General features: G+C 53.6%; 1 protein-coding gene across 1 annotated transcript; it reads left to right on the top strand.

Annotated features, from left to right (window-relative positions):
• Window positions 1–2,423: 2,423 nt before the first annotated feature.
• Window positions 2,424–20,330, top strand: SH3BP4 (SH3 domain binding protein 4). The gene is made up of 4 exons (XM_044673358.1): window positions 2,424–2,541; window positions 6,354–8,722; window positions 18,877–19,065; window positions 19,766–20,330. Exons 1-4 carry the CDS (start codon window positions 2,424–2,426, stop codon window positions 19,988–19,990), a joined length of 2,901 nt encoding a protein of 966 aa, XP_044529293.1. The 3' UTR covers window positions 19,991–20,330.
• The last annotated feature ends 213 nt before the right edge of the window (window positions 20,331–20,543 follow it).

Here is a 20,543-nt window from a genome sequence, read left to right as displayed (position 1 = left end):
AGAGCCGGCCAGAGCCCAAAGCGTGGCTGGGAAGGTGATTTATTCTGTCCTGCCAGCAAAAGGAACAAGTGCTGTGGGAAGGCAGAGATGTTCCGTGCGAAGGGACAGCTGGTTGAGCCCTTTCAAAGAGGGACTCTTTAGAAATGTTATTCCACCCTTATTTTTTGGCGTGAAGTGCCCAGGGCTCTGGGCTCATCCAATGTTATGGCTTATCTACCCAGATGTTGGCAGCCTCTGAATAGCCGACTTTGGGTTTTTATGGGCTTACAAATCCTTTTCAAATCACCTCCTCCGAAGCCCGGCTTTCCTCATTTCACTGTGACTCGGTGTACAACGCCATTCGATTCACTCCTTCATTAGGGAAAAGGTGGGGTATCTGCCTCTCTGACACACAGACACCCCTTCTGATTCCTGCAGCCAAGACTAATGTGGGGCCTTATGGTTAAATCTTAAAAAAAGAGGGGAAAAAATGAGCAAGAAAAAAATGCTATCACGCGCTGATCGAGGAAGAAATGGGAGAATCTCCATTGGAAAGGACCCCCGTGGCAGCCAGCGTGGCCCTTGTCCATCAGGCAGTCATTCATTAAATGCCTCTGGTGTAACAGCAAGCAGCATCTTCGTGCCGGGGCTCTAAAGAAAAAGGCATTTCTTCTTTTCAGAATGGTTTTCATGGATAAGAAGAGACAAGAATTACCCATGAAAGTATATAGGAAACTGGGAAGAGAGAAATGTTCATTAATTAATTTATTTTTTATTTTAAATTAAATTAAATTTATTAATTTTATTTTATTAAATAAATTAAATTTATGTTTATTAATTAGGATTCTTATCTCATTTGATCCTCACAACAGCCCTTGGGGGTGGGTACATTTACCCTCATTTTGAAGTTGAGGAAACCGAGGCAGACGAGTTTAAATGATTGGCACAGTCGCACAGCCAGTGATACCTGAAGCTGGGTTCGATCTTGGGACTTCCTGACTCCAGACCCAGCATTTTTTCGCTGTGGCTGCCATCAGCTGGCAGAGAGAGGACATCAGGAATCTGCGTAGGAGGGGCGTTGGGGCAGAACTGGAAGGAAGCTGCTCCGTTTTACAAGGCAGAGATAGGGGTTGCCCGTTGTGTGGGACGTTTGCTGCAGGGATTGGCGACACAGAAAAACACAGATTTAGGAGAAAAAAGGGTGATCGTGGCTTGGGGCTCTGCTTGGGGAACCGGGTTGGTCCCAGCCCCGACTGCCCTTCAGTGTCAGGGGCTCCAGCGTCCTCCGCAGTCGTCGCTTTACTCGGGTGGCTGCTCGTAGCTCGTTCCCCTGCTCGCGCCCCCCACACTTGGCATCAGTTCCCAAGTCTTCCCGGCTTCTCTTCCGCAGCTCCAGGGCTGCTTCTTATCAAAGAGGCTCCGATTCTCTTTTCATGCCACTCTCTGTTCAGCCATTCACCCGCGGATGGCCGTCCGTCCAGTTTCTAGGACTTCACCCTCAGAACAAACGGCCACGAGCTTGTTTTCGAACCCAGGAATCCTTTTTTCCTCGCTTCAGTCCTTGGGCCGAGGCCCCGGGGTGCTGGCGCTGGGACGGGGGGGACGGTCTTCCCGAGGAAAGCTTCTCCGCTTCTGTTTCGCCAGAGTCCGAGCCTGGGCTCTGCGGAGAGACGCTTCCTAAAGGGAGGCAAAGATTGCGTTGGCATCTTTGTGCCCCAGAGGCTGGCACCTACCAGCTTATTCCTGGGAGCCGGGCGATTGGGCGCCCCCATTCCTCTGCCCTGGTGTCCCCTCAGCCAAGGCGGCGGCACCCACTTATGAACTCCAGAGAAGGACGGGAGAGGCTCTGGCCGGGCGAGGAAGGGCGGGCACTGCGGGGCACAGACGGGGCCCGGGAGGCAGCATCGGCCATTCATGAAACGACAATGTTTGCATTGTTGGGTACACACACAGCTCCCTCCCTCGCCCGTCCCCCACGACCAAACCAGCTGTATATTTAGAACAAATACTGTTTTATCTTGTTCCCTGGCTGAGATGAATGTGCAGGCCAGGTGGCCCGGGAAGGGCATTGTGGGCAGTGCCAGGGCCCTGCCAGGAAGAGCGGGCATGAGTGCCAGGCAAGAGAAAACGGCCTGGGTCGGATGTGAGGGCCCACAGTGGCAAAACCAAAGAAGGGACGTTGGCACGAGCTCTTGGCTGCCGCTCATTCCTGTTTCCCTTCCTGTAAAAACAGAGAGCTTGTCCGCCACGCAGCGTCTTCGCAGTGGGCCCGGGCGTCCTTCTTTCCATGGTGGCCGTGCGGGACACGAGGCCTGGCCAGAGGTCCACCCTGACCGCGCTCTTGTTTTCCCTTTCTGACAGCGGCCCCCGGTGAGGGCTCGGCCCTGGGACGGAGCCACGAAGGAGCCATGAAGCGCTAGCCCTGCCCGGGAGACGCTCTCACAATGGCGGCTCAGCGGATCCGCGCGGCCAACTCCAACGGGCTCCCGCGCTGCAAGTCGGAGGGGACCCTCATCGACCTGAGCGAGGGCTTCTCGGAGACGAGCTTCAACGACGTCAAAGGTGAGCCGCCGGCAGACGGGCCCCCGGGGGTGGGGGTGGGGGCTTCCTTCTGTGTCGCGGGTGCAGAGGGATTCCATGTCGATCCCCCATCGGAGACCCCGGACCATCTCTGCCCATCCTCACAGGCTCAGGACTGGCACCGTCCCTGGCACAGAGCAGGCGCTCGTGCTGGGTGACTTTCTAGCCAGGATGCAGAGGCCCAACGGGAGGGAAGCGGGAGGAGAGCTTGTAGTTTTGTTTGGGGGTTTGGTTAACGCTCATTTCTGGGGTTCGGTTCCAAGGCAGAAGAGCGGTGAGGGCTGGGCGCCCTGGGTTAAGTGACTCGTCCTGGGCCTCGCCGCCAGGAAGTGTCTGAGATGAAATTTGAACCTCTCCAGCCACCGAACTGCCCCTCGGAAGTTTTGCAGAGCCAAATGACAAGCCTTGGAGAAGAGGAGAGAACCGCTGCCAGGGAGGGGGCAGGAGGGGCCGGTGAGCCTGGTCAGGAGGAGCAGGAGATGCCCTAAATGGTGCCCGAGGGAGAGCTGGCAGGGAAGGCTGGGAGAGGGATTTCCACCAGGAGAGGAAACTGCCTCGGCGTCCACCCAGGCTCGAAGCTCCTCCTTGGGGGGATGGAGAGGGGATGCCCGATCCGACACAGGCGCCCGTGTCCAGCCCCGGAGGAGTCCTTCGAGGCCCTTGTCCAGACTCTGTTTTGCAGATGGGAAAACGGGGGGGTCCACAGAAGCTGTGAGTCGTCCCAGGCTGGGCAGAGGGCGGAGGAGGTGGGATTCCGCCTCGGGCATTGGGGCCACCTGCCAGGGAGAGTCCCAGGAGCCTGGGCTCCCCGATCTTGGAGCGTTGACATTGAGGCCTCTTCCCTGGGAGGTGGCCGGCTCCCTCTCAGGCTACATGCAGACCTTTGGTCTTCCTCTGCATGGTCCATAGGAACCATGGATTACCTCCTTTTATATTGAGGCCACCCGACACAGCTTCCAGTCAGAGCCCTGAGTTCAAATCTAAGCTTGGTGTAGGTGACCTAGGGCAAGAGATTTGTCCTCTGGACCTTAGTCCTGACCTCCTTTGTAAAATGGGGAGATGGGACTAGAAGGTCTTCAAGGCTCCTTCCAGGTCTGGAGCAAGGTTTCCAAAAGGGAATACCACGTGGGTTTTAAGGTACTGAATTGTTTTCAGTACTTCCAGGATACCCAAGGAGAAACATATAGGAAGGAAAAAAAAGACAAGTCACTGCTAAAAATAAAATAAAGTTAACTCTCTCTCTGCCCCTCAGTTTCTTCATCTGAAAAATGGGGAGGAGGGAGGACTAGATCCACTCTCTCTTCCTGGAATATCTCTGTCGGGCACACAGTGTGCGCTGCCTCTGGGCAGAACCCTTCCCTCTTAGCTCATGCTTGAGCAGAGAAGGTGGAGATGAAAGGGAGGCTTTACCCTAACTCCCACAGCCTTAGATGTTTTTATTTTGATAACAATGGGCACTGTTAGTACTGACAACACAGGCACTTGAGTGGGGCAGGGAGGCACTCAAAGCTCCTGGGTTATGGGCTGGGAAAACAGGGGAAGGGCAGGTGACCTCTGGTGGATACGCATTTGCTAGCTTCAAAAAGAACACTGAAGGGATTGGAGAAATGCAGGGGGGTGACAGGAGAACCCTAGAGTGATGGGGGGTATTGGCGAGCCAGGTGCGCTGAGGAGAGGATGGCCAGGATGGAGAAGAACCCTTGTAGGAGACGGCAACGTCTGACCCGGAGCACAGACAAGTTTTGGGTTGGGTTGGGATGGGATGGCCAGCGGCTCCCATTGGTCGAGTTCTGCTTGGTTCCAGAGGGCCCAGGCTGGGCCAGTGGCTAGAATCTCCTCCAGGCAGCCACAGTCTTGGTAAGAGAGGGGGCAGGCCAGAGGTGGACGAGCTGCCCTGGCAGGTCAGGCGCTCCCCACAGGAAACAGGTCATAACCACTAGTTAGGTTTGTTACGCGGTCAGGCTCCTCCGCATGACTCCGAAGGGCCCCTCCATAGAAACTGCAGGAACTCTGTGGCCCAGTCACAGTTCTAAAAAGAGACCTGCCCCACTGAAAGCTGCCCTGGCTGGATTTCTCGTTTTAATGTGTAAGCGGGCACGAATAAAATAGAGAAGTAAACAAAAGCCCTCCCTAGGGTGGGGGTTCTTAGCTGTGTCCTCTGGGGCCCTTTGGCTATCAGAACTCTTCAGAAGAATGTTTGGAAATCTGTCAGATCAAATAGAATCATGTTTAAATGTAGTGATCATTTTAACAAAATTCTTACCTTCCATCTTAGAAGTATTGGTCCCAACGCAGAAGAGCGACAAGGGCTAGCATTTGAGGTGAAGTGACTTGCCCAGGGTCACATAGCTAGGAAGGGTCTGAAGTCAGATTTGACCCAGGACTTCCCATCTCTAGTCCTAATTCTCAATCCACCGAGCCACCTAGCTGCCCCCGGGATCAATGTTTTGTTTTTTTTTTTTTTTCCCCTAAACCCTCACCATCCATGTTGGAGTCAATACTGGGTATTGACTCCAAGGCAGAAGACTGGTAAAGGTAGGCAATGGGGGTCAAGTGACTTGCCCAGGGTCACCCAGCTGGGAAGTGTCTGAGACCAGATTTGAACCCAGGACCTCCCGTCTCTGAGCCTGGCTCTCATCCACTGAACCACCCAGCTGCCCCCGGGATCAATGTTTTTAAAGTTCTTGAACCCCCGATTAAGGCTCCTGGATTTAGACCCAAAAGAAATCTTTGTTGTTTTTTTTTTTAATAAAGATATTTTATTTTACCAATTACATAGAATAAAATTTCCACAGAAGTTTTCTGAAGTTATACGATCCAAATTGTCTCCCTCCCTCCCTCCCTGTTCCCAGAGAGAGTAAAGCAATTTGATCTGAGCTATACAGGAACTCCTGGGCAAAACTGACTTCCATATTGTTCACTGTTGTAAGAAAACTCATAAAACCAAAACCCCCCCAATAAAAAAAAATGAACTAAAGTGAAAAACCATCTGCTGTGATCTGCATCCCGACTCCAGCAGGTCTCTGAGAGACCGTCCAGTCTAGGAGCCTCCCTTCATTTCAGAGGGTCAGCTTGAGTTTGAGTGACTTGCCTAAGGTCGTCTCCACCATGGTGGCTGCCCTGAGATTGGAACTCGGGTCCTCTGCCTCCAAATCCAGGATATTTCCCAGCCCACCCATACTGAGAGGGAGGGGGCTAACTAGATGGGCCGAGGGAGCCTTCTTCCTATCACCTGGCTTTGGGTCAGGTGGGGCGGTGCTACCTTGGTGGCTGAGGTCAGCGCTCTTGCTGCGGAGAGGTTCTTCTCTAGAACGTGGTAAAGGCCAGAACTCTTCCTTAATAAATTTTGATTGAATTGAATTGATCAGAAATGAGTCCTGGCTGTGGAGCTCGAGGGCCTGCTTTCTGGTCCCATCATACATTTTGGGTGTGAGACCTTGGCCAAGGCACTTGCCTTCTGCTCCTCAGGTTCTTCATCTTGAGAAAAAGGAGGGGGTCGGGCCAGAGGGCTTTGGCGTGCCCTCGGTAGACATCTAGCTCGTTTCCTGTCTTTTAGACTTGGAGGGCACTGGCCCCCAGGGAGACCAAACGATTTCCCCAATGACGCTCGAACGAATAGTGCCAGAGCTAGGATTTGAACCCGTGCCACATGGCTCCCTGTCCACGGGTGGCTCTTTCATTCGAGGCTCTCTGCTTCTCGAGGCTTCCCGGGGGCTTTTCCCTCCCAGACCCTTGCCCGCCCCGATGGTTGAGAGGGACGGAGGTCCTCACTGACTCTGTTTCGTCTCTTCCAGTGCCTTCTCCCAGTGCCTTGCTTGCCGACAATCCGACGCCTTTCGGGAACGCGAAGGAAGTGATAGCCATCAAGGACTACTGCCCCACCAACTTCACCACGCTCAAGTTCTCCAAGGGGGACCACTTGTACGTCCTGGACACGTCAGGGGGCGAGTGGTGGTATGCGCACAACACCACCGAGATGGGCTACATCCCCTCCTCCTACGTGCAGCCGGTCAACTACCGCAACTCAACGCTGAGCGATAGCGGCATGATCGACAACCTCGCCGACAGCCCCGACGAGGTGGCCAAAGAGCTGGAGCTGCTGGGCGGAGGCTGGCTGGACGAGAAGAGAACTTCCACCAAAGCGCACAACAACAACCCTTTCTGGAACGGGGTGCAAACGAACCCCTTTCTGAACGGCAACGTGCCCGTCCTGCCCAGCCTGGAAGAGGCGGCTCCCAAAGCGACAGTGGACTTGCTGCTCTTCGACACGGAGGTGCCGCCCTCTTTCACCCCCACCAGCTCGGCAGCCACCCACAGTGTCGGCAATATTTTTGATGAGCTGCCCTCGGCCAACAGGCTCTCCGGGGCGGAGCAGCCCGTCAGACGAGAGAACCCCTTTTTCCGGAGCAAACGCTCCTACAGCCTATCCGAGCTGTCCGTCCTCCAAGCCAAATCGGAAACCCCTTCCTCGTCCAACTTCTTCAGCGGGTTGAAGTCTCCGACCCCAGAACAGTTTCAGAGCCGGGAGGACTTTCGGGCTGCCTGGCTGAACCACAGGAAGCTGGCCCGCTCCTGCCACGACTTAGACTTGCTCGGCCAAAATCCCGGCTGGGGCCAGACTCAGCCCGTGGAGACAAACATCGTGTGCAAGTTGGACACGTCGGGCGGCGCCGTCCAGCTCCCGGACACGAATATCACCATCCACGTGCCCGAGGGCCACGTGGCTCCTGGGGAGATGCAGCAGATTTCCATGAAAGCCCTGCTCGACCCCCCCTTGGAGCTCAACAGCGACAGATCCAGCACCATCAGCCCGGTGTTGGAGGTGAAGCTAAGCAACATGGAGGTGAAGTCCTTCCTCATCCTGGAGATGAAGGTTTCGGCCGAGGTGAGGCAGGACGTGGTCAGCAGAAGCACGGTGGTGCTGCAGTGTCTGCGCAGCGACGCCAAGGAGGGCCCCTACGTCCCGGTGCCGCTGGCCTACAGCTACGGGGACACCATCCAGGTTCACCTGGAGAACCTGGAGCCTTGCATGTACGTCGCCGTCGTGGCCCACGGACAGAACATCCTCTACCCTTCCACCGTCTGGGACTTCATCAACAAGAAAATCACGGTCGGGGTGTACGGCCCCAAGCACATCCACCCCTCGTTCAAGACCGTGGTCACCCTCTTCGGCCACGAGTGCGCGCCCAAGACGCTGCTGGTCAGCGAGGTCACGCGGCAGGTCCACGGCACCTCTCCGGTGGCCCTGCAGCTGTGGGGGAAGCACCAGTTCGTCTTGTCCCGGCCCCAGGATCTCAAGCTGTGCATGTTCTCCAACATGACCAACTACGAGGTCAGGGCCAGCGAGCAGGCCAAAGTGGTCAGGGGCTTCCAGATGAAGCTGGGCAAGGTGAGCCGCCTGATCTTTCCCATCACGTCCCACGACCCCAACGACCTCTCCGACTTCACCCTGAGGGTCCAGGTCAAGGATGACCAGGAGGCCATCCTCACCCAGTTCTGCGTCCAGACCCCGCAGCCCCCGCCCAAGAGTGCCGTCAAGCCGTCCGGACCCAGGCGGTTCCTCAAGAAGAACGAGATGGGGAAGATCATCCTGTCCCCCCTGGCGGCCACCACCAAGTACCCGACTTTTCAGGAGCGGCCGGTGGCCAGCCTCAAGTTTGGAAAACTGCTGAAGACGGTCGTAAGGCAGAATAAAAACCATTATTTGCTGGAGTACAAGAAGGGCGATATCATAGCCCTGCTCAGTGAGGAGAAGATCAAACTGAAGGGCCAGCTATGGACGAAGGAGTGGTACATCGGCTACTACCAGGGGAAGATCGGACTCGTGCACACCAAGAACGTATTGATCGTTGGGAAGATCCGGCCGTGCTTCTTTTCCGGGCCGGACCTCAGTACCGGCGTGCTTCTGGAGCAAATCCTGAGGCCCTGCAAGTTCCTCACTTACATCTATGCCTCCGTAAGGACTCTGCTCATGGAGAACATCTGCAGCTGGCGGTCCTTCGCCGACGCGCTGGGCTACGTGAATCTCCCGCTCACGTTTTTTTGCCGAGCAGAGTTGGACAGCGAGCCTGAGCGGGTGGCCTCCGTTCTCGAGAAGCTGAAGGAGGACTGTAACAACGCCGAGAACAAAGACAGAAAATCTTTTCAGAAGGAGCTCATGATGGTAAGTACTTGGCAGATCCTGCCCCTGCGGGCGCGCTTGGAAACGGTTGCCATGTAGCCGATCCCCTCTGTGCCCGGAGAGGCGGCATTCATGGTCAGATGCCCGTTCCACGGAGATTTTCAGGGGTACCGTCTGATCCATCGCAGGGCACCTGTGGGCATCCCGACAGCTCTTGGGCACACCGAAAATAGCTTTAAAAAATAACTTAGCTAGCAAGCTTGTTAATATGGAAATGTTGGTGATGGATGCCCGAGGAGTGGGTGGTAACAGCCGGTGAGGATGCTGAAGCCATCGTTTTGGATAGTTGTTGGTTTCGAGCCTAAATCTTAAAATGGTTCCCAATTTCTGCCTATGTGTGCAAGACGGCACGCATTTGGGAGGCGAGCCAGCGCCCACGCGTGTTGGAGTCTTTGTTTCGTATCACCTCGCATCGATTAAAAGAACAAAAGTCCCTGAAACGCTGCCATGGACGATTATCTGCTGGGAGACGTCGTTTACAGTTTAATACCGAAAACCAAGGCGAGGGATGGGAGACACCGGAGGCGTCATGGCGGGGGGCAGTCAGCATCTAAGACCACGACGGGCTTAAATCGCCTCCGTGCTGCCTTGTGCAATATTTGTAGCTTTTGTGCGGGCAGAGCTGGACCGGGTGCCCGTGCCGAGCTCCCTGCCGGCTCCGAAGAGAGCCAGAGATTTTACGGAATCTGCTTCTTTCAGGTTGGAGGAAAACGTTAGCTGAAATTTTGGCCCCCTTCAAACGAAACCCTTGTGTTGGCTCTTACTTAACCCCCCACAAATGCTTTTAATGGGGTAGTAGCAGAGACACTTGGGGACTTTTCCTATCCCAGAAAAGAGCGTTAGAGCTCTGATGTAACAACCCTAGAGATCGTGTCTAAACCGATGCTGCTTGCTTTCTGGATGGGGAGACGAGGGTTTGGGGAAGGAGAATAAGCTGACTAACATCAAGTAAGGGCGAAGCCAGGCCTGGCCCCCAATTTCCCATGCCATTAGGTAGTGAGCTCCTGGAGGACTTAGGTAGGTCTTTTTCATCTTTTTCTATCCGTGGTATAGAGTTGCTGTTGTTCAGTTGTTTCCGTGATGTCCAACTCTTTGTGACCTCATTTGGGGGTTTCTGGGTAGAGATGATGGAGTGGTTGGCCATTTCCTTCTCCAGCTCATTTTACAGATGAGGAAACTGAGGCAAACTGGGAAGTAGATGCTTAATACTAGCTGACTGGTCACCAGTATAAGATCTAGTACAGTGGTTCCCAAACTTTTTTGGCCTTCCAATTTTCCAGAAAAAATATTACTTAGTGCCCCCTGTTACATACAGTTATTCACCGCCCCTAAATGCACCTGTGGCCATCACCGCCTCTCTGGATCACTACAGCACCCACCAGGGGGCGGTGGCGCCCACTTTGGGGATCACTGATCTAATATTATTGGTCCAGAAAGATAAGGACTGAGAAAACATCCCCCCACCCCCTGCTCCAGAAGTGGCGAGGGACCTAGAGTTGGTTTTATTTAGAAAGGATAGTTTCAATTGAGTGATGAGGTTTGAAGCCCAACCATAAAGGATTTGGGGATGAAAGTGAAGGAAGTGGAGGACACGTGTAGACACCTCCTTTTGAAGGAGTTTAGTTACCAAAGAAAGAAGCTTGAGCAGGTAAAATGGGGTCTAGTGAAGGGGTTTTGCTTGTTGAAGGTTCGGGAAGCCAGGCGTATTTGAAGGCATTCAGGGAAGGAGCTCATAGATAGACCAGAGGAGTGGATGGGAGTGAGATCACAATCTCGTGGAGAAGTCAAGTTCAAGGGAATATGAAGAAGGATTGACTGTGGCAAGGAGAATCCCCTGCCTCTGTGTCAGAGACCCAGGGAAAGAAGGGAAGATTGGGAGAGCCTGGAAGCCCAGGAGTGTTGAGATGAAGAGAAAGACAAAAAAGGGGTTTTCTCAGTTTTCTGTAGATGAGCCCCTAACTGGGTCAGAAGAGGATGGGTGAGCTGTAGGGGATTAAAGAAGGAAGAAGCAAAGATTCAGAATAACTTCAGTGGGGAGAATAGGGGATTGATTAGGAAGGACCAAAAGGGCTGCCTTGCTGCAGTGAGGGCCCAATGGAGATTGGATAACCTGCATTTGTAATAGGCACGGTTGGCACCACTGTGAAACTTTCTCCAGTTGGGTTCTCGGTAGCATGAAATTAGAAGCTGAGGAGGTACAGATATGCAGTGGGCGCATTTCTCTGATGCCTAATGATTTGAAACACTTGCTTACGATGCTTGCTGATGGCTTGCCTTTCTTCTTTTGAGAACTCTTCCTAGCCTTTGATCATGCATCTCCTGGGCAATGCTGCCTTCCCAGATCTGCATGCATTCCCTTTTTCAAGATGTTTATCAGAAAACATGCTGGAAATTCAATTCACTGTCTCTCTTCATACTCTACTTGTGTGGATTTTATTCAGATTTATATTTTGTTGGTAACACCCGTCTTTACCTTGCTGCCATTCCTAATATTACCTTTTCCTCTCAACCCCTTCTAACAAAGAATTTAAAAGTAGAGCAAAAGCAAAAAGGACCACAATCATCCAAGCCTGACACGATGCTCAGTGCTCCGTACCCAGAGCTGCATTGATTTTACTCGTGCAAAAAAGTGCTGTTGGGTTTTGTCACTGAAAGGGTCCGTTTTATCTTCTCTGATCATTGTGTGCTCCTTCCACTTCACCGGTTTTCTCTGCTCTGCTCTGCTCTGGCTTGCTGCTCTTGGACAAAGATAAGCTCAAGCCGTTAACCCTTTCTGTACTCCTCTACCCCCATGCCTGTTAGGAACAGGCTGGCATGAACCGTTGGGGAAGGCAGAGACTTTCTAACCATTCAGCTCTACTCCAATTGATGTCCTCATGAATGAATGCCCAACTCGGTTGGACCAGAAGCCTCCTGTTCCCTCCCTCTCTGGACCCTCAGTTCCTGTACAGCCTTGACGTGTTGGGCTTCCCCTCAGCTCCTCAAACATCTCTACTAGCTCCCAATGGTCAAAGAAATCGAAGCAGGCGCTCTTTTCCCTTCGGTATTCCGGGTTCGTTGAGTTAACACCGTTCCTTTCCAGCCTTATTTCAGATTACTTCACGTCATATATTCTCCATTACAGGCAAATTGGAATGATTTCTCTCTCTAAATAGCATGAATGCAAGATCCTAAAGGAAAAAGATCTCCCTCTAATCAGCTCTCTGCCTCCTCCCGTCTTTGTGCCTTGACTCAGATTGCTCCTCTTGACCGAAACGTTCTGACTTCTCACCCAGCTTACTGCGCACGACCCCCATCCTCCCTCTTCTCTGGGCTCCACTTACCTTCTGCCTTCCTCACGTGGGGCTTCTTTGCTACCTACCACTCTTTAACTGAACCACTTTGAAGCCAGCTTGAGGCACTGATTAAAGGTCAACATGTTGCGGCTAATTGGGGTGAAAACCCCAGCGAGTCATGATTTTTTTGGGAAAAGGAATGACTGTCCCAAGGATTAGACGGTGCAGGTGCCATCCAGCAATTCCCCTGACTTCCTTTCTCCCATTTCAGATGGAAAATGGGGGCGGAACGCTGCCAGCTTTGACTAGCTAAAGTATCTGTGGACTTTCTGCCCCATGTTTTGAGCTGAAAACGATGCCCCATTAACGCCAGCCCCAATCAGCCAGAATTGAAAGGGTAATGCTTTCCGAACCTTTGTTAGAAGCGCTCGCACAATTTCACACCAATAATTAGATTTCACTCAGGCTGAAAGATGGAGATGAGATTAAAGAGATGGAACTTGGCGAGTGACTTAGAAGCAGATTGATTATTTGTTCGCTATGGCAGATTGAGAGCCCTCTTCGCCAGCATCTGCGTGCCTTAAAAACTGAGCTCCAGCCTTGACTGGTTCCTGACCACCAGATTTTTTGGAAATGTGTCTATTTTCTTCAAGTAGCACTCGTTTATTTTTTCTCTTGCCCATCTTCCCCCACCCGCTGGAGAAAAAAAGGGAGAGGAATGAAAAAGAAGGATAGAGGGAGAGCGGGTGAGAAGGAAGGCAAGAAGCAAGGAGCATTGTGCTAGAATTAGACCAGTGATTCCCAAAGTGGGCGCCACCGCCCCCTGGTGGGTGCTGCAGCGATCCAGGGGGGCAGGGATGGCCACAGGGGCATTCCGGGGGCTAAGGAAGATTTTTTTCTGGAAAGGGGGCGGGAGGCCAAAAAAGTCTGGGAACCACTGAAATAGAATTAAGCAAAAGCAACGGCTGCATCGGCCTTTTCCACAAATGTGGGGCTCATTCTGTGTATTAGCCGCCATCTTGCAGTCCTGGAGTTGGCTTGGCTCTTTCTCTTCGTTGGAAGGAATCATGGTGATGTGTCTGGCTCTCAGAGAGTTTCATCTTTGCCTTTAAAAAGCCAGGCCTGGGGCGAGCAGCCCGGCCCACTTGCTCTTCATCCAGATGGCACACTAGCTGGTGGCTTGGGAGCAGACCCCGAGCAGACGGGCGAGGGCACCGACCTCGTCTAACAAAGCGGCTGATCCTCGGGGGGAGGCCGATCTGTGCCTCCGTGGCAATACTGGCCTGATACACGGTCTGATCCTCCAAGCAGTACCTGCCCAGGAACCCACCTGCCTCTCCGCCTGGCGGGGGGTGTTTGGACAGGCGCCCGCTCCTTGTTTTCAGTGTGTTTTTGGACAGTCATGCAGAGTCTGTAGTGGGGACACGATGTGTGCGGTGGGGGCAGGACGAGGTGGCCCATCCTCAACCCCTTTTACCAGCCGCTTAAGAAGGGTCTCTTGGCGTGCAGGATTTGGAGGGGGAGAGCCGAGGATCAAAGCCCGTCTCCGTTCCTTATCTGTGCTCCCTCCGTGTGCCAGCAGAAGCGGGATGGCTGCTTACCAAATACACGACACATACGAATGCCTCACTGACAGAATTTTTAAAATTTTATTATAATTTCCTTTTCCATTAACTAGAATCTGTTATCTCCAGACGCTTCCTGGCTGTGTGGCCCTGGGCAAGTCCCCTGACCCCCATTGCCTCGTCCTTCCCACTCTTCTGCCTTGGAACTGATCCTTGGTCTCCATTCTAAGAGAGACGTAAAGATTTCATCTTTCCTTGATTTCCATAACAGATTTCCATGAATTTTCCGAAGTTATATAATCCCAGTGGCCTCCCCAGCCATCCACCCCTTCCTGGAGCTGGCCAGCCATTCAGCCGGAGTTATCCGCGCATTATTGTACAAACCACGTTTCCATATTACTCGCTCTTGTATAGAGCACGTGGAGCCCCTCGCGCCCCCCTGGGGTTCACTCTGTTCTGGGCCGGGTCCACTGAGTCTGCCCAGATTTCTCTTTCTTCCTTTCGCCATTCCCGATGGTGCCAGAAGGTTCCTGCTCCGGCGCCTTCATGGCTGCTCAGCCGGTCCAGAATCGCCCCCTCTTCTTGGTTGCTGTCGATACTTTTGTACGCGGAGCCCCTTCCCGTCTTTCTTTGATCTCGTTGGTGTTTGGGGCCAGCAGTGGCCGCATTGTTGGGTCTCCCCAATGTGGGGGTTCGGGGGGCCATTCTGGAGGAGTTGGACCATTTCCGTGTTTATCTCAGTGCTTAAAGCCTTTCCCTTTCCTGCAGAGAAACTCATCCATTTTATGCCATTTAATCATTGTGACAGTCCTATAAAGGGGGCAGCCTGGTGGCTCAGCGGATGGAGAGCCAGGCCTAGAGACGGGAGCTCCTCAGACACTTTCTGGCTGTGTGACCCTGGGCAAGTCACTTCACCCCCATTGCTTATCCTTTATCACTTCTGCCTTAGAAACAATACAAAGAGGGACGACCGTCCATCTGGAATGTTGAGGTCCGAGAAAGAAGCAGCTTTACTTGTGGGGCTTTTCTTGCTCTGGAGTCGTCTTCCTGGAGCCCGGAGAGGCTCCCCTCCGCACTTGGCAGCTCGACCACGGAGGCCCGCGGCTCGGCAGCGTTCGGGCTTCCATCTTAAAATCGATCCTGTATCGGTTCCAAAGCAGATGAGCGGGAGGGCTAAGCCGCAGGGGGGAGGGCTCTGGTCCTACAGCTGGGGGGGGGGAGGGGCTTCCCCTCTCCAGCCCCCGCGCCAGCGGCTGCCCCAGCGGCATTTTTCATGTCCAAGATCGGAGGGAATCTGATAAAGCCGACACGAGCTCGGCGGCTCCCCATCCGCTTCCTTATTCGACCGTCTGGGAAAGCGCTGGATGACTGGGAAGAGGAGGTGGTTCTTGGAGGGAGGCTGAAAGAATCCAGAAGTCGGGGCGAGGAGGGGGTGAGGAGGGGCTGCGTTCCAGGCAGCGACGGCCCCGGATGCCGCTGATGGCTGGAATGCAGGGGGTGCTCCGAGAAGGGGAGGAGGAGGAGGGCCGGGACCCGGAGCCAGACTCTCCCCAGGATCCTTCGAGGCCAGGCTGGCACCAAGCAGAGGATCCTGCTGGCCATCCGGGGTCCCGATAATGGGGCTCTCTATTGCTCAGGGCTCGGGGGCGCCATCCTAAGACGGTTCAGCCCGGGCTGCACTCAGGCGTAGCTGGACGTTTGGAAAGAAAATGAAGCTAGAAGGAATCTGCAGGCGGACCATCCCTCCTGGTGCCTTTTCTTCCTTGGCTTAGCTCGGACCCAAACACAACGCCAACCCTCAGCTTCGGAGCTCCCTACAGATGCCGGGGCCGGGCCGCCCTCCTCCGGGGGGATGCGGTAGAAGCTGAGCCGGAGCCGCCCAGTGAAAGATGGCTTCGTTCATCTCGAGCTCCGTGAAGTGACAGCCCGACCGTGCGTGGCCCCCGGCTCCTGGGCCCCGGCCAAGGGGCGTCCTTCGTCCTGGCGGCCAGGCCCCCGTTGCCAGGGCAGCCGGCACTTCTTGGCGCCTTCGGGCTCGGCCTGCAAGGGAGGACTCCGTTGGAAAGCCGCCCTCGTGCCTCAGCCCCTTCCGGCCCAGACTCGGCTCAGAAATCAGCAACACGCAGAGAAGGGCTGGGGGCCGCGGGGGCCTCGGGGTGCTGCAGAGTGGGGGGGCGACAGGCAGACGGCAGAGTTTGGCTCTTCCGAGGGATTCACAACAGCCCGTCCGTCCTTGGCAAAGTGGCGACACGAGATCGAATCTGTATTTCGATGGGTGCGTGTGGTGACGTGGGGGTGGCCATGCTGTCCCCGGGGTGAACTTGGTCTCCAGTTTCCTCACTCGTTCTATTCTACGACAAGGTACAGGTTTAAAAATGCTGTGGATCGATTCTAAGGCCGAAGGGCAGTGAGGGCTAGGCCATGGAGGGACAGTGACTCGCCCAAGTCACACAGCTAGGAAATCTGAGGGCAGATTTGAACCCGGGACCTCCCATCTCTAGGCCTGGTTCTCAATCCACAGAGACACCTAGAGGTCCCGACCAAGTTGTTTTTGAGTTGCTTTTGGCTGAAGAAAAACAAAATAAAGCCCATAAAGGACTGTTGAAAAAGAATTTAAAAAGGGAGCAGAGAGAAGGAAAATATAAAGGGGGAGACAGAGCTGGGATAGGATGATTCCCAACCTCAAGTCAGGACCCAAATAGAGACCCCCCCCCCCCAAGGGGTTAAAAAAAGAGCCTTGAAGGGTCCTCTAAAAAGTCCAGGAGGATATAACACAATTATACATGAATGTATGAATGAAAAGGCAGTGGAGGAAGCAAAATGAGCTCCTGTTACAGATGGGCACGTTGGAGTCACACAATAAATGAGGGAACTTTTAGTTAAAGTCTCATCGATGCCTTTGTATTTATGCCAGTCCTTTCCAGACATACTTCCCTTCTTCCTCTCCCTTTTGTACCAGAAAGCCAGTTAAGCAAAACCAACCAATGGATGGGCAGCTGGGTAGCTCAGTGGATGGAGAGTCAGGCCTAGAGACGGGAGGGTCCTGGGTTCAAATCCGGCCTCAGACACTTCCCAGCTGTGTGACCCTGGGCAAGTCCCTTGACCCCCATTGCCCACTCTGACCACTCTTCCACCAAGGAGCCAATACACAGAAGTTAAGGGTTAAAAACAAACAAACAACCAAAAAAAAAAAAAAACCCAACCAATGGAGTGGCTGCTTCTGACAGTGTTGCCAGCAATACGATGTCCCACTTCTTCCACAAAATGCCAGGGTGTTGTGTGCGTGTGTGTGTGTGTGTGTTTTTTTTTTTCACTTCTGCATATATTTCCATACATTCTGTGTGTGTGTGTATTTGTGTATATATTTAATTTTTCATTTGTGTATATATTTAAACGTTTCTTTTTTCTTTTGATGGTGCATTTTTTTAATTGCCCGGAGAAAGCCGATTCTACCCAGTCAGTCTAATGCTGAAATACGTGGTTGGCGTACAGAGACCCACCCAGGCACCCTCTTTTCTTGTTCCTCCAAATGCATCCAAGTTGTCAAACCTGAGGCTGGATCTTTGAGGTGGGAGCCAAGAAGGCTCTCTTTGGGAGGTAGGGAAATCGTGCCAGCTCCCCCCTTGGTTTTCCTGTACCAGCCAGCCGGGGAGCCAGAGGAGGGCCTCTTTCTCAGCCAAGGTCCTGAGGGGAGCCGGGGCAGAGCTTCCTCACTGGACAGTTCCAGCTCCCTGAGGCCAGAGGCACTGCTGGACTTTGCCATTCTCTGGCCAGTGTTAGCATAGTGAGTGGCTAATCATTTCATAAATGGGTCCTGCGTTTGGGGATCCCCTTGCCCTTATTTCTAGGGTGTTTTCAGGGCATGGGTTCAAAGCCCTGCTCTGCTGCTCAGACTCACCCACGCGACCCCGGCCAAGTCTCTGATCCTCACCTCCCTCTTCTGTAAAAGCCGGGAGTCGGAGTAGATGGCCTCCTTCCTGCTCTCGCTCTAACCGTTGGGATCGTCCTCTCGGGAAAGACTCCTTCAAAATTCGTGAATGGAGGCTTGTCAAGGCCAGTTTGGTGCCGGGGTTGCTCCGTATCCCTTTGGTTCCTCTTGTCCTCTGTTCACTAACGCTCCATGACCGGATGTCTCCAGCGGCTCCCGTACTCGGTAGAGGGATTACCCGCTTTCTTGAACGTAGAAGAAGAGAGGCTGTGCTCTAGTGAACGTCTGGAAGGGCGAGATTTCCCCACCCCAGGCAGGCGAGCCCCCGAATCGTGGAGGGGTGCTCCACACCTAGGCAGCAAGCGTATCTTCCATCTGTCCTAGAGAAATCAGGATCCAATGACCAAACACGTTTTGGGGGCAGCTCTGTGTGCCAAGCACTGTGCTAGCGATAAGAGGGGCCCCCCCTTTGTCCATCCCCCCAAACCTGTTATAGAACTCAAGGAACTTATTCCATCTTTTCAGGAAGGCAAAACATATGTACAGTTTTATAGAAAATAACTACTTGGTAGTTTGGAGAAAGAGGACACCCGCTTCCCCCAGCACATGGCGGGGTCCCCCTCTGGGTCAGAGCTCAGAAGAGGTCATGGACCAGAGGGGCACTGGATGGGGGGAACCACCGGCAGGAAACACACGTGTGCTGGAGCAAGAGTACAAAATCAGAAGTCTGGAAACAGAGGCAGCCTCCGCCATCCTTCTGCCCAGACCCTCGCTGCATTGGCAGAGGAGAGGGTTCATGGAAAGGGCTTTGGGACGTGGCAGTGCAGCTGCCGTGTTGATGCTGGTGCTGGGGATGAGGATGATGCCACGCAGAGAGTGTGCCGTGGAGCCAGAGTTCATTTCAGTGACCCCACGTAGCGGGAGTAGATCCAGGGGACGGTTGCTCATCGGTAGGGGGTTTCCCGAGAGCAGGGCTCTTTCTGAAGTTGCCTTTGAGATAAGATCGTCTCTGAAGTCCAACAATAGCACAACACCCGGCCAATATTGTCTCATTTGATCCTCCGAGCTTTCGTGGGGTGGTTTTGGGGTGCTATTATCAGGCTCACGTTACAGATGGAAATGGAGCCCGAGAGGTTAGTGACTTTTCCAGGAAGACCTTGTCTTCCTGATTCCCAAGCCCCGCGCTCTAACCATTGCGCCACCTGACTTCAGCACAACCACCTTGACCACCCGAAGCCCGTGGCTTTGTTTTCTGGAAGAAATGTCATTTCCTCTCTGTGCTGCCGGTGAGACAAGATCGAATCTGTAGTTCGATGGGGGGTTGTCTTGGGTCCCCCAGAGCCTCACGCCTTATTTTTGTCTCTCTAGGCTTTGTTGAAGATGGACTGTCAGGGCCTTGTGGTCAGGCTCATCCAGGACTTTGTGCTCTTGACCACTGCCGTGGAGGTGGCCCAGCGATGGAGGGAGCTGGCGGAAAAGCTCGCCAAAGTATCCAAGCAGCAGATGGACGCTTATGAATCTCCGCACCGGGACAGGAACGGGGTTGTCGACAGCGAGGTGAGGAGGGAGTGGCCAGAGTGGGGCGTCCCTGGGCAACGATGCTCAGGGGTCCTGGGAGGACCAGTGCCTCTGGTCACGCTGCCCGCTGGGAGCTCAGCAGCCCCCAGGATGGGCGGGTATTTATGGGTTCGCTCTTTGGGCTCAGAGGTGGCGCTTTCTACTGAGAGTGACCCATCCCATTTCTCGTGCTCGCTTTGGATCGGGCTCTTGTGCTTGATCGAGTGGAGCCTCACTAGAGCACTGGACCCCTGAATACGGAACAGAGAACCCAGAAGCAATCCCTCAGGTCTCTGCCCAGATCCAGCATTATTTCCAATGCTCCCATGTACAAACTTGACCTGAAATGTTACGGACGGTCAGCCCCCACCTAAAGAAATACCAGGGTAGAGAAAAGAGGATTTGAAACAGACGGCCCCGGGTTCAAGGTCCAGCCACCCACAATGGGTCAGGTGTCTCTGGCCAAGTCCCCGTCCCTTTGTTGGAACCGGGGGGAGGGGAGGGCTCCGTCCTGAAAGTGGGGATGGGCAGGAGCTGTTCAACCACTTTGAGTCCGACCCCTAGCTAGGATTGTTCACCCGCTCCCAACCTCAACAACTTCGTCCCCAAAATGGTAACCTTTGGTAGAGACACAGAGAAAGTTCCAGTTCTCCCCATGCCCGCTAACCTGGTCCCCTTTTGTCTTGGGCTGACATTCTAGGCCATGTGGAAGCCCGCCTATGACTTCTTATTGACGTGGAGCAATCAGATTGGGGACAGCTACCGGGACGTCATCCAGGAGCTCCACCTGGGCTTGGACAAGATGAAGAACCCCATCACTAAGCGCTGGAAACACCTCACGGGGACCCTGATCCTGGTGAACTCCCTGGATATCCTGAGGGCAGCTGCCTTTAGCCCCATGGACCACGAAGACTTTGCCATCTGAGGCGTGGGCTTCCCGGACGCCTCCTGCTGCTTCCTCTTGACGCGGATTGGCCTTCAGACTGGGTAGAACTGAACCCCAAAAGAAGAGCAGGCCACCCATTAGAGCGGACTGAGCGTCTCCTCCCCACCCCGCTCCTCCCCCTTCCTTGCTCTGCTCCTAACCCAGGAACATCCCCAAGAGATTTTCTATTGTATATTGTTGCCAATCAAACAAACTTTCTACTTGTAAAGTATAAAGTGGGAAATCATGTTTTTATAGAAATTTGGAGAAATCCTACAAAATCTCTAATTTTTTAACAGATAAAAGGAAAAAAAAATAAAACCACTGAGGTGGCGGCGGGGAAGATGTGACTTTTTTCAGATGTATAAAGACTTTTTTTAAATTATGGTAGGCATTGTTTTCCTTTGATCCTGTACATATGCATTAAAAAAAATACAGCAGGCTGCTCTCTCCTTTTGACTCCCCTACCCGGTTTCGCATTTCAGCTCGGTGAGGCTGACGGGACTGTTGTCCCAGCATGATCTGGCTGATGGAGTGGATTCGAGCTTCCAAG

Source organism: Gracilinanus agilis, chromosome 4 (genome assembly GCF_016433145.1).
Source record: "Gracilinanus agilis isolate LMUSP501 chromosome 4, AgileGrace, whole genome shotgun sequence".
Classification (NCBI taxonomy): domain Eukaryota; kingdom Metazoa; phylum Chordata; class Mammalia; order Didelphimorphia; family Didelphidae; genus Gracilinanus; species Gracilinanus agilis.
Note: the sequence above shows the minus strand (reverse complement) of the source record. Positions and strands in the feature narration are given on the sequence as shown.